Source organism: Hipposideros armiger, unplaced genomic scaffold (genome assembly GCF_001890085.2).
Source record: "Hipposideros armiger isolate ML-2016 unplaced genomic scaffold, ASM189008v1 scaffold_897, whole genome shotgun sequence".
NCBI classification, from domain to species: Eukaryota; Metazoa; Chordata; class Mammalia; order Chiroptera; family Hipposideridae; genus Hipposideros; species Hipposideros armiger.
The window spans coordinates 145299-160692 of NW_017732247.1; the positions used below are offsets into that span (position 1 = coordinate 145299).

At 58.2% G+C, this 15394-nt stretch overlaps 1 protein-coding gene across 10 annotated transcripts in view; it reads left to right on the forward strand.

Moving 5' to 3' along the window:
- The window catches only part of ARHGAP39 (Rho GTPase activating protein 39), a 60906-nt gene that overhangs the window by 43978 nt on the left and 1534 nt on the right, over positions 1-15394 (forward strand). For 6 of the 10 annotated variants that reach the window (XM_019630136.1, XM_019630139.1, XM_019630138.1 and 3 more), the window contains exons 5-11: positions 974-2342; positions 3282-3843; positions 9809-9901; positions 12588-12661; positions 13737-13936; positions 14554-14645; positions 15119-15288. In XM_019630136.1, coding sequence (XP_019485681.1) covers positions 974-2342; positions 3282-3843; positions 9809-9901; positions 12588-12661; positions 13737-13936; positions 14554-14645; positions 15119-15288 — 2560 coding nt within the window. Of the gene's footprint in view, positions 1-973; positions 2343-3281; positions 3844-9808; positions 12546-12587; positions 12662-13736; positions 13937-14553; positions 14646-15118; positions 15289-15394 lie in introns of those variants that run through there. The other 4 variants (XM_019630140.1, XM_019630144.1, XM_019630146.1 and 1 more) reach the window with 4 other exon arrangements.

Consider the following 15394-nt stretch of genomic DNA (forward strand, 5'->3'; position numbering starts at 1 on the left):
TGGTGGTGTCATGGGACGTGGGACACTGTGCTGACCTCGGGCAGGTAGAGCTCGGTGTGGGTCTTGAGTCTGAGTATCTTGCCAGCAGCGCCCAGGGGCAGTGTTGCCCATGTTGTCACTGAGCAAGGGAGGCTCAGAAGAGGCAAAGGCCAGCATGGCCACCACTGGGTGGAGGGGCCAGGATTCGGGCCCCACAACTCCCAAGGGTCCTGGCTGCCCCTAGTATAACCCAGGGGTTAGCAGGCAGTGAGGGGCAGTCCTGTTGTCTCCATCCAGGTGCAGAGTGCTGACTTTGAGGACACCTAACCTTTTAGGAGCTCACAGGAGCCTCTGGTTCAAAGATGGCCTGAGACACAGGTGCACAGGGCATGGTAGTCTCCTGCCACAGGAGCTGTGGCAGGGCAGGTGCTGAGCTGGGCGTGAGGCCTGCAGGAAATGTGCCCATGGAGTCCAGTCCCAGGCCTCTCATAGGAGGTCCCCAGCTCTGTGTTGTAGAAATAGTCCTGTCCTCGTGCTGGGCTGAGACCAGAGCAGACATCCACACACAGGCCCTTGCTGAGAGTGTTATGGGGCAGCAATCCAGGCTGGGGCCTGGGAGGAGCCCCCTGGAGGGAAGGCTGCAGGGCTGAGTCAGGAGGTGAGTGAGGGGAGCTCTCAGGACAGGAGAGCAGCTACTCCAGGCTGCACTGCTCAGGGGTCAGGGCCACTGCATGAGGGTTACACAGGTTGTTTACAGGGTACTCTAGCCAGTACCAGGTCCCCAAAGGCTGCAGCCCCATGGGGAGTGGTGAGGAGGAGGAGAAATGACCGGGCCCTCTGAGCCCTGACTCCAGACACCGGAGGCCAAGGCAGGTGGGTAGTGGGTCTCGGCTGGCAGTGGGGCCAGACTTCTGCCTACCCCAGGTAACCTGCTCTCCCCCAGGACCTCTCCACCTGGTAACCTGTGCTTTCGCCACCCCTCCCTCCCCCCCAGGACGTCCTCCCTCCGGTGGAACTCGGGCACCAAGGAGCGTGTGCTCATCAGAGTTGCCGATCGGGAGCCCAGCTTCCTCTCCCCGCAGGGCAATGGGTGCCCTCTGGACAGCCAACCTGGGGGCCGCTCCCGCAGACCCTCGGGTGGACAGCATTCGCCCAGTCTGCAGACGTTTGCCCCCGAAGCGGATGGCCCCGTCTTCTTCCCGGAGCGGAGGCCATCACCCTTCCTGAAGAGGGTTGAGCTGGGAAGCTGCTCCCCACTGCTGGCCCAGCCCCGCAAGCCTGCCAGCGATTCACAGCCCTCCTCCCCGCGCTACGCCTATGAGCCCCCCCTCTACGAGGAGCCCCCCATCGAGTATCAGGCCCCTATCTACGATGAGCCCCCCATGGACGTGCAGTATGAGGCTGGTGGGGCCTGCCAGGCGGGCTCACCCCAGCGGTCTCCCGGCCGGAAGCCGCTGGCCTTCCCACAGTCGCCCAAGCAGGCCTCCACCTCGCCCTTCCAGCAGCTGGTGCTCACCCGGCAGAAGTGCCCGGAGCGCTTCCTGAGCCTGGAGTACAGCCCCGCCGGCAAGGAGTACGTGCGGCAGCTGGTGTACGTGGAGCAGGCCGGCTCGAGCCCCAGGCTGCGGGCAGGCCCCCGGCACAAGTACGCGCCCAACCCCGGCGGTGGCTCGCTCTCCCTGCAGCCCAGCCCCTGCCTGCTGCGGGACCAGCGCCTGGGGGTCACATCCGGGGACTACAGCAGCATGGAGGGGCCTGAGCTGCGGCATGCCCTTCCGCCCACGCCGCTCCCCCAGGCTCAGGACGACGCCATGTCCTGGTCCAGCCAGCAGGATACCATGTCCTCGACAGGCTACTCCCCTGGCACTCGCAAGAGGAAGAGCAGGAACCCCTCCCTGTGCCACGCCCCCAGCGCCTCGTCCACCGACAGCCCTGGGGACCGCGACCTGCTGGAGCAGTCCCTGGCCGAGGATCGGCCCGCGTGTGGACCCAGCCTGGCCCCAAAGCGCACCGAGCCCAAGGCCGGTGATGCCGACGGGGCGCGGGGTGGGGCCGAGCCCTTCCTGGCGCATGCGCGGCTGGCCTGGGAGGCGCAGCAGGCCCACTTCCACATGAAGCAGCGGGGCAGCTGGGACTCCCAGCAGGACGGCTCTGGCTATGAGAGTGACGGGGCCGTGCCACTGCCCATGCCCGGGCCCGTGGTGCGTGCCTTCAGTGAGGACGAGGCGCTGGCCCAGCAGGAGGGCAAGCACTGGCAGAGGGGCGCCTTGGAGAGGCTTGCCTTCCCCCAGATCCTGCTTGAGAAGAGCGTCTCTGTGCAGACCAACCTGGCCTCACCGGAGCCGTACCTCCACCCCTCTCAGGTACGGATGCGCAGCCAGTCATCAAGGGCGGGGCAGGCCGTGGTCCCCAGAGAGGGTGTGGACAGGCAGCAAATGTCCCCCGGGGACCAGGTCATGGAGGCAGGGGAGGTGGGAGGGCAGCTAACGCCCACTGAGCCCCTGAGTCTCTTCTCCCACCTGTGAATAGGCTCTCAGGTGGCTCCCACACACAGGGATGGCCCGGATGCGCTCAGCGGGTCCCCAGTGGCTGCTAGGACCTCAGGCTGCAGCTCGGGCTGAAGCAGAGGCCCGCCTGATGTGCCCTCTCTGGGCAGCAGCAGGCACAGCCGGTGGCCAGGCCCTTCTGTCCGGGTGGCATGCCAGGAACGCATTGCCCGGGACACAGTGTGGGTGGATGCCCTGGTTCTCTCCTCCTGACCCCTGACCCTTCACACCAGTCTATTTCATGAACCCACAGCAGAGCGTCTGCCCTGGCATCTGCCCAGAGCTGGCAGTGGCCAGAGGCCTCTCAGTGTCAGGCTGTTCCTGTCCACTCCCAGCCCCACCAGGAGAGACATGCATGAGGGCCCAGTGTTCCCCGTGACAGGGCCACCTTAGTGCCCCTCCAAGCTGGAGAGCTCAGAGCACGTTTCTGTCCATGGCTCGTAGCACAGGACAGCGGACAGCAGGACAGACAGGAAGAGGCTTCCTTCCGCTCCCAGACCCGCACTGGCCTGCAACCCTTGGTCTCAGGAGCAAGGAGGGCACCCCTGGAGGTCACACCCCCAAGGCAGAGGTTGTTAGGAGGGCCTCTCTGGGTCCCTGCCCCAGCCTGCGGGAGGGTGTGTGCGTGAACAGAACAGGATGAGGCACAGAGCTGGGCTGGCAGGCCCCGCCCACCCTGGGACAACCAGCATGTGCTGCATCCCCCACTGGGTCAGGTGGGGCCTCCACCCCCTCATGGCGCCTCTGTCCCCCTAGTCCGAGGACCTCGGCACCTGTGCACAGTTCGAGAGCAGCCGACAGGCCCGCAGCGTGATGCCCAGCGCCAGCTGCGTGTTCCCCACGTTCACTTTGCGCAAGCCGTCCTCGGAGACGGACATCGAGAACTGGGCCTCCAAGCACTTCAACAAGCACACGCAGGGCCTCTTCCGGCGCAAGGTGTCCATCGCCAACATGCTGGCCTGGAGCAGCGAGCCCATCAAGAAGCCCATGATCGTGACCAGCGACCGCCATGTGAAGAAGGAGGCCTGCGAGATCTTTAAGCTCATCCAGATGTACATGGGTGACCGGCGTGCCAAGGTGGACCCGCTGCATGTGGCCCTGGAGATTGCCACCAAGGGCTGGAGCATGCAGGGCCTGCGCGACGAGCTCTACATCCAGCTGTGCCGACAGACCACCGAGAACTTCCGCCTGGAGAGCCTGGCCCGCGGCTGGGAGCTCATGGCCATCTGCCTGGCCTTTTTCCCACCCACACCGAAGTTCCACTCCTACCTAGAGGGCTACATCTACCGGCACATGGATCCTGTCAACGACACCAAAGGTAAGCTCAACACACAGTCTGTGGCCCGCACCCCGGCTCTGCCGCCAGCCAGCAAGGGCCGGGCCAGAGCCAGCAGGCCCATGCAGGTGGGCGCGGCACCTCCAAGCAGACACATGCATCCCCTGAGGGCCACATCATGGGTCTCCACTAGGACGTGGGGTCCTCGGGGAGCCTCTCTTTTGGCACTGAGGTACAGAGAGTCCCTGGTCGCAGACCAGCAGGTGAGGTACAGGACGAGGACGCACGGCATCCACGTCTCAGCCTGCCGGCGTCCACAGGCTCCAAGGTCGCTGGGCGGCTCCCCTTCCTGGCCTTCCACAGGCTCCAGTGCCACAGGCGGCCCATGTGCTTGTACTGCACTCAGTCCCGGCTGCCCTGCAGCCTAGGGCGTCCTGAGAGCAGGGAGGCCGTGGCGACTGCTGCACAGATTGGCCCAGCACTGGGTCTGGCAGGACCAGCGGGCTGCCGGGCGCCGCAGGCCAAGCAGATCCTGAGCTGCCCCAAGGGGTCAGAGGTTGGGACCAGCACAGGGAGCCACCTGCTTACAGCTACCTGGGGCCAGGTGCAGGACCAGCTTCTGTCTTGGGCTCCCAAAGGCCATGCCCCAGGTTCATCTGGGCCCAGGCCTGACCTGCTCGAGGGAGGACTCGGGGTCATGGTCCCGCCAGCCAAGTGGCTGGCCTGAGTCCTGGGCCGGGCCAAGTGAGCATGGGGCCAGGACCCGAAAGAGCACCTTTGTCTGCAGCACACCGCCTGCCACGCCAGTGGTCATGGGTATTCATAGGGCACAGCCACGAAACCAGCATCTGGACACACACAGGTGTGAAGTCGCGCGCATACACGCTCACCCTGCCACGCGGGTCAGACATGCAGTAGCCTGCCCTGCAGGAGTGACCATGGACCCTGTTGGCCAGGGCCTCGCCAACCCAGGCGTGGGTCACCAGGGCATGGGTACACAGTGACGGGGCTGCAGGGCAGGGTAGTGTCGAGTCCCTGGGAATGGGCACCGAGCACAGCACCATCCAGCATGTCAGCCATTTGGGAACAGATCTTGGAAGCCATGATACATTCACCCAGGTGTGCAGTTTTTGAAGCAAAATCACTGACCACAATAGACAGGTCTCCCCAGGCAGCTCCTGCCACGTGCACACATAGACTGGTGGGAAGCCCGGCTCTGTCTGGTCGTCTCGGGCCTTTCCAGGAGAAGGCAGGCTCCCGATAGCTCCTGGTTCACCTCATCCTCTTCCAAAGGCCTTGCAGGGCCACTGCCTTGAGCTGGAGGCTTGGAAGAGTGCATCCACTGCTCAGCGTGCAGCCTGCAGGGCCCCAGGGAGAGCTCGCGGAGTGTAAAAGGTGAGTGAGCAGTGTCCAGGGGTTGGAAGCTCCCAGGAAAGTACCTACCGGCCGGGGCTTCTACGGCAAGCTTGGCTTGTAGTCACCGGGCGGGGCCCGGCTGGACACTGTCTTGGCACAGAAGTTTGTGTGCCTTTGTTCTAGCGTCTGTGCTGTGGGAGCCTGGCTGGTGTGTAAGAGGGACACGGGTCAGCCTAGGCAGCCATGGCTGACCGAGGCATGCTGGTCTCAGAGCGCCGTGTGGTCTGGGTCTCTGTGGTCTCACATCTGTGGCATGGGGTTGCCCCCCAACCAGAATCCCATCCCCAACCCTGAGTGGGCATGTGCTGCAGGCCCCTCTCAGCACTGAGTCCTCAGGAGAGGCCTCGTGCTCCCTCCCACTGGGCCCTGTCAACGTGCGTGCCGGCTGCTGATCAGAAAGGCAGGCCCCACTCGCCACAGACGATGGAGCCTGTGCTTAGAAAAAGGAAACTGCAGCCGGTCTCCGGAATGCCAGTGAGGGCAGAGCTGAGCTTGCCCTGTGTGGGGCACCTCACCCTGAACTGTGCCGCCAGCCTCCACTTCCAAAGCCTTTGATTCATCTGCCAGCTTGTGTGTGACATCTGTGTCACACCACACTGTGGGACTGAGGTCACGTGGTGAATCCTGGTTCACGTGCCCCCCACCCCCAGCTTAGCCTCATCTCATGCATGGTCACACCTTCATGCCAGCCCCCAGGGTGACTTCACAGCTTGTGTCCCCAGGACCACCCTCATCAGGCTCTCACAGACATGTCTTGGCGGTGGACACAGCAGACGACAACTCTGCAATCTACTCTGCTAAGGAGCATGTTGAGGGCTGCAGACCCTGGGACTTTCATTCACTGCTCACGCATTCACACCTCAGCAGTACTTACCGGCTTCCAGGTAGAGACAGCACATCGAACACATGCATTTACTTGGACTTAATCTCGAACTCCTGCTAAAAGGACAGTGGAGGAATTTATAAAAGGCAAAAACAAAACAAAACTCACAAGGGAATGTAAAATAACGCAGCCACTGTGGGAAACAATGGCAATTTATCCAAAAATTAAATGTAGAATTACTATAAGATCCAGCATTTTTCCTGGGTAATACCCAAAAGAATTGAAAGCAGAGACATGACAGGTATTCGTACACCCGTGTTCACGGCAGCATGTTCATAGTAGCCAAGAGATAGAAGCAGCCAAGTGTTTGTTGACAGGTGAATGGATGAACAAAATGTGTTTACACATAATGGAATATTATTCAAGCCTCAACCAGGAAGGGAATTCTGACACAGGCCAAGACGTAGATGAACCTCGGTAACAGTATGGTGAGTGAAAGAACCCATCATAGAAGACCAAATACTTGGTGTGTCCACTCATTTGTCACCCACAGAGTATCAGATTCATAGACAGAATGTAGTAAAAAGGTGGTTACCGTGAGTTAGGGGCAGGGAGCAATGGAGAGTTGTTGTTTAATGCTACAGAATTTCCACTTGGGATGATGAAAAAGTTCTGGAGAAAGATGGAGGCGATGGTTGCACAACAATGTAAATGGACTTAATGCCACTGAACTTCACAATTAAAAATGATGAAAATGGTAAATTTTATGTATACTTCATCACAATTTCAAAAAACGAAATGGACAAGGACAAAGAGAATGGAAGAGGAGGAAGAACTATGTTTTGGAAGCTGAGAAACTCATGGACAAGTCACAGGAAACTGACTTGCAGACCAAGAAAGGTGGGTCCCATGCAGATGGCCAGAAAGCTCAGAAGCCGAAGCAGGTAGCAAACCCTTAAAAGCTCAGTAGTGGGTGGAGCCAGCTTCCTCTAACAATGGTTTGAGAAGGGGGTGACCTTGAAGATGAAAGCAAAAGGACTAGTTGAAAGTCTGTTTAAGAAAAAAAGCAGCTACTGTGGAGTGAGGGAAAGCATAGATTCTGAACTCAGAGCATCTGGACTCAAATTCCAGACACATTTTCAAAATAGGCTATATCCTGAGCTCTAGAAAGCTCAATAAATGTTAAAGAATGTAAATCATAGAAAGTGTTTTCTCTAACCACAAGGAATTAAATTAGCAATCAGTAACACAAAGATATCTGGAAAATTCCCGAGTATTTGGAAACTAAAGAACGCACTACTGAAGGACCCTTGGGTCAACTAAAAATTGAAAGGGAAATTACAAAGTATTTTAAACTGAAAGAAAATGAAAACAAAACATTCTGATTTTGTAGGCTGCTGCCAAAGCAGTTCTTAGAGGGACATTTATAGCACCTGGAGTAGAACTGCCTGTGTTAGCAAATAAGATCTGACATCAATGACCTCAGCTTCTACTTTAAGAAACTTAAAAAAAAAGTAAGTTATATCAGAAGTAAGCAAAAGAAAGAAGATCAGTGTAGATAACAGTCAAAGACAAAATAGAAAAATTAATGAAATAAAATGCAGATTCTTTGAGAAGATCAATAAAATTGATAAACCTCAAACTAGACTGATCAAGACAAAAATAGAGAAGACATGAATTACCAACACGAAGCATGGGAGACGATATCACCACAGATTCAACAGATGTAAAAAGCATGATAAGGAATTGTTATAAACAACTTTATGCCAATAAACTTGACAATTTAGAGGAAACTTGACAAATTCCTTGAAAGATACAAACTACCAAAGATGACTCAAATAGATAGCCAGAAGAATCGTATATCTATTAAAGAAATTTAATTGGCATTTAAAAACTTTCCCTCAAAAAACTCAAGGCCCGAATGGCTTAACTGGTGAATTATACCAAACATTTTATTGTTTGTATACCGATTCTTTACAAACTCATCCAGAAAATTGAAGTGGAGGGAATATTTCCCAATCTATTCTATTCCAGAATCAGAAAAGGACATTACAAGAAAGAAAAGCACTGACCGTATCCTTCATGAACATAGAGCCAAAAATGTTAACAGTATTTTAGCAAATTGAATCTAACAATATATAAAAAGATAATGCATCTTGAATAAATGGGGTTTATTCATTAAATCAAAGGTTGGTTTAACATTGAAGAGTCAGTTGTAATTTGCCCTATTTACAGAGTAAAAAAGGAAAACCATATGATCATCTCAAATGTAGAAGCAGCATTTGACAAAACCAAAATGTAAAACTGAAAACTAAAACTTCTAGAATAAAGCATAGAAAATCATTGTATTCTTGAGTTAGGCAGTTTTATATGGTACACTTAAAGCACTGCCTATAAGAAAATCATTGATAAATTGGGCTTCGTCAAAATTAAATCTGCTCTTCAAAAGGTACTGCTAAGAGAATGAGGAGATAAACCAGTTAAGAGAAAATAGACAAGCATGGAGAGGAGCCTGAAGGGTCCATGTGGGGATGGATTAGAGCTGGAGGCATCAGCATGGAAATACTTGCAGATGTGTGTGCACATGGGGCTTTCCTGGCTCTGCCAGCCCAATAGCAGTGAGCACACCTGATACCCAGATCTTGGGTTCTAACCTCACTTTCTACTAAAAGAACCAGAGCGCCTTCGAGAAACAGCTGCTTCTAGAGCTGGTGCAGGGCTGTGCCTGAGAGAGACGTGCTGGAAGGTCAGGGGATGTTGGGCGGGTGACAGGACCTCCCAGTGCCCAGCTGGAGCAATCTGTGCAACAAAATAAAGTCATGTTAGATTGTGACCCAAAGTGTAAAACCAATGTCTAATTCCATAGCGGTGTAAGAAGATAGATAGATAGATAGATAGATAGATAGATAGATAGATAGATAGATAGATAGATAGGGGGATGGGGGATAATAGGTAGATGACAGATGATAGAAGGTAGATGAGAGGTAGATGAGATATCAATAGATGATATGATAGATAATAGATAGCTGATAGGTAGATGATAATAGGTGATAGGTAGATACATAAATAGATGATAGAAAATAGATACATAGATACATAGACAGATGATAGATTAATAGGAGATAGATGATAGATAGATAGATAGATAGATAGATGGTGGATAATAGACAAATGATAGGTGACAGATGGCCACATAGGTACATAGCTGTCTCCTGCACAGCGTGCAGGTTGCCCACTATTGGAGGAGTCAGAACTCCACCCTTAGTGTGTACGTGCAACGTGACTTCCATGTAGAGTCCCAGACGGAGGGGGACGAAGGGGTTCACATCAGCTGCTGTTCTTTTTGCAGAATGGGAGGTGTGCCCGGGCCCCTCTCTCAGTGCCTCTGACACCAGCTCATTAAAGAAGAGGGCTGCACCCCTGCCTTTCTGTATGTTGGGCTGGAGGGTTGTGAGCTGACCAGTGTGCAGAAGGGCCCCTGGCGCCTCCGCCCGCCACATAGCCAGACATACTTGCACATGCCTGCACACATCTGCACAGCACACACGTACCCTGCCTGTGCTCAGGAGGGGAGCAGGAGGCCCTGCCTACAGGACTCGCCCACACCAGCGCTCCCACGCCAGCCCCGCAACCCCCAGCTGGGCCCTGGCCAGTGGAATGCTGCGGTGGCAGGCCCAGGGGCCTCCTCTGGGGCCACATGTGGGGCCCTGTGGGCGCGTGTTCCTAGCTTTGTGTTCTGCGGTCCTTATGGCTCTGTTTGCTCCCCAGTGACACAGCACATGAAAGAGCTCCTGGAAAGGAACACTAAGAAGAAGTCCAAGTTGAGAAAGAAACCCAAGCCCTATGTTGAGCAGCCGGATGGTAGGGCCTCTCTGCAGCCCTGGGCTGCGTCTGCACAGCTCTGCTCTCCGGCCTCGGCCACCTGGCCTCTTCTCTAACTGCTTCTGGGCTGAGGGTCTGGGGGTGGGCACTAACCCTCAGGCCTGTGGCCTCCTGAGCTGGCCGGAGGCCCCGGGTCAGTGAGCAGTGGCGTGGCTTCTGGGAGAGGCCGCGCCTGCCCTGTGCCTTTCTCTGTGGTCTCAGAACAGTGTCTGACTCGCATGCGGATTCTCAGTGGGGAGGGGCCGAGGCCTGCTGGGGGCACCTCAGGTAAGTGGTTGACTGCCAGCCCCCATCCCTGGCTCTAGGGAAGCCCTGCCCACCCGAGGCTGTGCCCTCCCTGCTGGGACTGCTGGTGGTCCCATGGCTGTCATCCAGCCTTGCTCTGCTCCTCTTCCTCTGAGGCCACTGGACCTCAGCGAGCAGATGGGGTGGCTGTGACCCAGGATTCCCAGCTGCCCTTGGGCCACTCAGGTCTGGGATAGGAAAGGCACTTGCAGCCCCTGCCTGAGCCCATTCCTGAAAGGGGCTGCCACAGTTGGATGGGGCTGGGGCCACAGCGGGCAGGTTCATGTCGGCCTGGGCCAGCCGGAGCAGGACACTCCAGCCTGAGGTGGTGTTGGGTGCAGTAAAGGGCATTGGACCCCTGGGACCCAGCAAGGTCAGCGCCAAGAGGTGGCAGGTTCTGGCCATTGCCTCCCCACCTGTCAAACCGGATGGGGCAGTGGGCTGGGAGCAGAGCACCCCGCACCACCAAGGGTTTCCCCGGGCTGCCCATGGGCGCGGCCTGGACCCCCGGGCATTCAGACACCCACAGTCCTGGCCCAGGAGGCTGTGCCCACGGCAGCACATGGGACCCCAGTCCCTGGTCTGCCCACAAAACTGACACCAGCAGCTGCATTTGCTGGGCCTTCACTGGGCACCAGACTGCAAGGTCAGCCCTTTACAGCACCTGTGACACAGGTGTTGTTCCTGTCCCCATCCTACAGAGGAGGGAACTCAGGCCCAGAAAGGCTGGATCTGGCCGTCGCCAGCTGAGAGGTGGCGGGCACTTCAGATCACAGCCTGCTGGAGAGGCGGGTTGGGCCCCAGGAGGCCCTGGGACAGAGATCAGGATGTGTCTCCCCAGCAGTCCCCAGGACTAGGGACAGGAGGCACTTGCCTGAGGGGGAGGTGGGCATGGCCCCAGTGTGAGGTAGAGCTAGTCCTTCTGCAGGATACTCCCTGGGCTCCCAGTGGTCAGAGCACTGCTCAAGCACCACCCATGCTCCCCAAAGCAAGATCCCACCCAGAAGGGCCTCGTCGGCCTGTGGCAGAAGGTAACGGGTGCTGTGTCCCCAGCTAGTTGATCAGAGGCTGCAGCTGGGTCTCTGCCAGGTACCTATGGGTCCCCAAAGACCTGAAACATTTTCCAGGGTTTAAACATCTGTGAGAAATACTTGTTTTTTATTTTGATTACTCTCAAAAAAATCCCCTTATCAGTTATAACAACAAAACTACTCTGTGAAAGTTAGAAGTGAGATTTTCACGGACTAAGACATGTTTGTGTTCTGCACACTAGGCCCCAAGGGTCCCCGTGTCCTCCGACACCCATAAAAACTGCTTCCTGTAAAACAAGACTCACGCGTTTGGGTTTGAGACTTGGGTCTGGAGGCCCCCTCTGGCAGGCAGCAGGCACTTGGGCAGGGGTGCCCAGCAGGGGCAGATCCTCTGAAGGGCCTCTGCTGAGCCTGGAGACATGCCCCAACCCGTCTGTCTGTCTGCCCCGTGGTCTGTGGACCCGGCCCAGGTGGCTCCTCCAGGCTTGGCCTCACTGCTCTCTGGCTGGCTGCTGCTTCCCCTCCCCTCCCTCCGTTCCCTGGGCCAGGACAGATGCTCTATACATTTCAGACCCCGCCCCAGTGGGGCCTCTCCCCTCATCCCTGTATCTGGACAGCCCCCTCGCCAAGGTCCCTGAGGTCCTTGCCCACAGAATGCTGGCACAGCCATCCCCCGTTAACACCGGCTAGAACTTCTGCCAGGGCTGGAGTCTTCGAAAGCCTCCAGCCTCAGGCACAGCCCAAAGGTATTGCCCTCCCAGTGACACTCAGGCTCAGGACACAGGGCACCCCTCCACGCTTGTGCCTTTCCACCGTGGGCCAGGCCCTGGGCCTCCCTCTCCCTGACCCTTCCCCCCGCGTCCTCCCCCACCCCTGCTGAGGCAGCCCTCAACCAAGCAGGACCGTGTGCTGGCCCAGACAGTGGCCTCTGAATGCCTCCAGGCCCGCTGCACGTGGAAATGACCCTTCTTAGGCACCCAGGGCCAGCTGGGGGAGGGAGCCCCTGCGACCCAGGCCCTGCCCTGCCCTGCCTGTGGCTCCTCAGGGATGATAGGCCTCACCCTCAAACTGCCCTTTCTGGACAGGGTGGGTGAGTGGGGGGTGCTGGCAGAGGGGTTCCTTCTCCAGCCTGGCCCTTCCGGAGGTGACAGAAGTGCCCCCTTGCTTCTCCGTGTGGGTTTCTGCTCCAAAGGACAGGCCTGGAGAAGGAAGCCCCACTGCCCTGGACAAGGGGCTTGCAGGAGCCGCCTCCACTCGCCCCTTCGCTGTTTCCCATCCTTCACTGCTGGCGTGCAGCCCCTGTGTCCCACACATGCACGCCAGGCCGACCAGCATCCATTCTTTTCCAGGGGTAGCGATCAGCACGTATGCCAAGTACTGCTACCACAAGCTGCAGAAGGCGGCCCTGACTGGGGCCAAGAAGGTACCAGCTTCTCCCAGGACAGCCAGGCAGGGGCGGGTGGGCTGGGCTGGTGACGCCTACCAGGGTCCAAAGGGAGGTGGGGCAGTGGTGTGGGGAGCCCACCTGTCAGGCAGCCAGGGACAGCCTTGGGCAGGGGCACACCTCAGCTTAGGAGCCAGTGCATGCCAAGGGGTGTGTGCCAGGGCATCAGGTCACCAGACCTAGGGAGGGTGGGAGCAGCACCAGCTGCCCCAGGCCTGCCACCATCTGGCTGGCATGGCTAGGTGTGGAAAAGGCAGGCATGCTCCCAGAGGGGACCCTCACCCCTGGCAGGTGAGCCCAGAAGACTAGCGCGTGCTCCTTTGCTCACACTGGCCCAGACCCATCACAGACCTGCCAGGGGTGGGCACCACCCCACAGACAGGTGAGCCGGACCCAGGTGGTTCCAGCAGCACCTTCCACTGCTTCTCTGACACCTCCTTCCACCTGGCAGAGCGTGGCAGCCACCCCTTCCACAGCCCCGCCCATCCTCCTCGGCCCCATAGAGGGTGGGAGGCCTCAGTCCCACCACACGGCTGAGTCTTGTTACCTGGCCAGTTGGGACCTGCGGCCATCCTTCCGCCTGGATGTTGCCGCATTTGCCCCCCCACACACACACACCTTTCAACCTGCTGCACACCCAGGAAGCCCCTGGACCCTCCTCGCTTCTCAAAGGCAGCTGCCCCACTGTCCCAGACACTGGCCTCCCCTCCCCACCACCTCACCCCCAAGTGCGTTGCTGCAGCCCTGCCACAACCAGACACACACCCCAGGCCACTCCTGTCCACCACCCTAAGGCCACCTCATGTGACCCCTCTGTCCTCAGGAAGCTCCCAGGCTGGCCTGCATAAGAGTCATGTCCACCTGGCTCCCATGAAACTTCAGGATGCTGTTGGTGGCCCAGCAGGGGGGGCCCTGGTGACTTGGGCCAGGGAGCTCCGGCTGGGCAGAAACCTGGAGTTCAGGGATGAGAGGACAAAGGGAGAGGAGGGCAGCCCTCGGAGGGGTGTGGGCAGAGGCAGGCGGCGGGGCCACCAGCACAGCGGCTGTCTCGCAGGGGCTGAGGAAGCCCAGCGTGGAGGAGATCCGGCATGCCAAGAACGCCGTGTTCAGCCCGTCCATGTTCGGCAGCGCGCTGCAGGACGTCATGAGCATGCAGAAGGAGCGCTACCCAGACCGCCAGCTACCCTGGGTGCAGACGCGGCTGTCTGAGGAGGTGCTGGCACTCAACGGCGACCAGACGGAAGGCATCTTCAGGTGCCCCGCAACCTGGGCATTGGGGGTGGTGCCTCCAGTGTCTCCACCACAGGTCTCGGGCAGACGGGCCATTGGGCACCAGGCCTGGGTAGCAGAGTCAGAACAGCTCCGAAAGGGCAGCGTGCAGGTGGGGGGGAGGCATCCTGGAGCTAGTGGAAGGGCCAGGCCACTGTGTGGCCAGGAGAGGCAGGGCAGCAGGGTAGTCCCCCTGAATGGCAGCACGCCCAAACCCAGGCAGGACAGCTGGCTAGGGACAGTGTCACTGCAGAAATAGCCACTAGGGGCCCAGAGGGCACTTGGACACCAACCATGGGTAGGGCCTGCGATAGGAACCTGGAGAGATGTACCACCTCCACCAGTCAGTCCTCACCTATGAGTGGGGATGACAGTCCCTGCCCCTTGGGGGTGGCACATGGCCAGTCACCTGCTCTCATGACTCACATACCCAAGCCTCTGAAGGACAACTTGGGAACAGGCTGGTGGGTCCTGCACAGGAATGCATCTGCGTGGCCCAAGCCACACCTCCCTGGTGAGGAGGCCAATCAGGAGGGGAGGGGCTGAGCAGCCGAGACAGGGGAACTCAATCTCCTCCCTGATACCTGCCCTGTGTTCCACAGAGTCCCTGGGGACATTGATGAAGTGAACGCCCTGAAGCTACAGGTGGACCAGTGGAAGGTGCCTACAGGCCTGGAGGACCCTCATGTACCAGGTGAGCCCCCAGCCCCCTGGGTAGCAGGAACAGGCCTGATCCTATAGTTCAGATGTTCTGCACCCTGCCTATTTCCAGCACAGACGTCCCCCTGTCCACTGGGCAGCTGCCCCGGGCCCTCCCTCCATCCTTGCCTACTCACAGCAGCTGCACAGCCCTTCGGGGAAGTCCTTTTGCACATCAATCCCAGCATAATTCCCCAGACCGTCAGGATCAGTCCAAGCCCTCAGGTCCACGAGCTCGCTAGCATTTGCGCCCGCGCAGCCCACCTTGAGCAAAAGGACTCTTTCCAGCCTGGTCCCGGCCGCCGGCCCTTCAGGCCGCCTGCTGCCCCTTTCACACCCTTCGCGTGGGTCGGACGAGTGCCCCACCACATCGTGCTCTGCCCAGGGATGCCAGCCCCGTCGACCTGGCTGAGCACCACACACACACACACACACACACACACACACACACAGTTCCGATGACAGTAGCGTCGCTGCTGAAGCTGTGGTACCGGGAGCTGGAGGAGCCCCTGATCCCGCACGAGTTCTACGAGCAGTGCATCGCGCACTACGAGAGCCCAGAGGCCGCCGTGGCCGTGGTGCACGCGCTGCCGCGCATCAATCGCCTGGTGCTGTGCTACCTCATCCGCTTTCTCCAGGTGCGCGGCGGCGGGCCCTGCCCCGGCCATGCCCTTGTCCCCCGGCCACGCCCCTCATCCCCGACCACCCCCCACCCCATCCTGGGCACTCCCTGCGCCCCGCCTG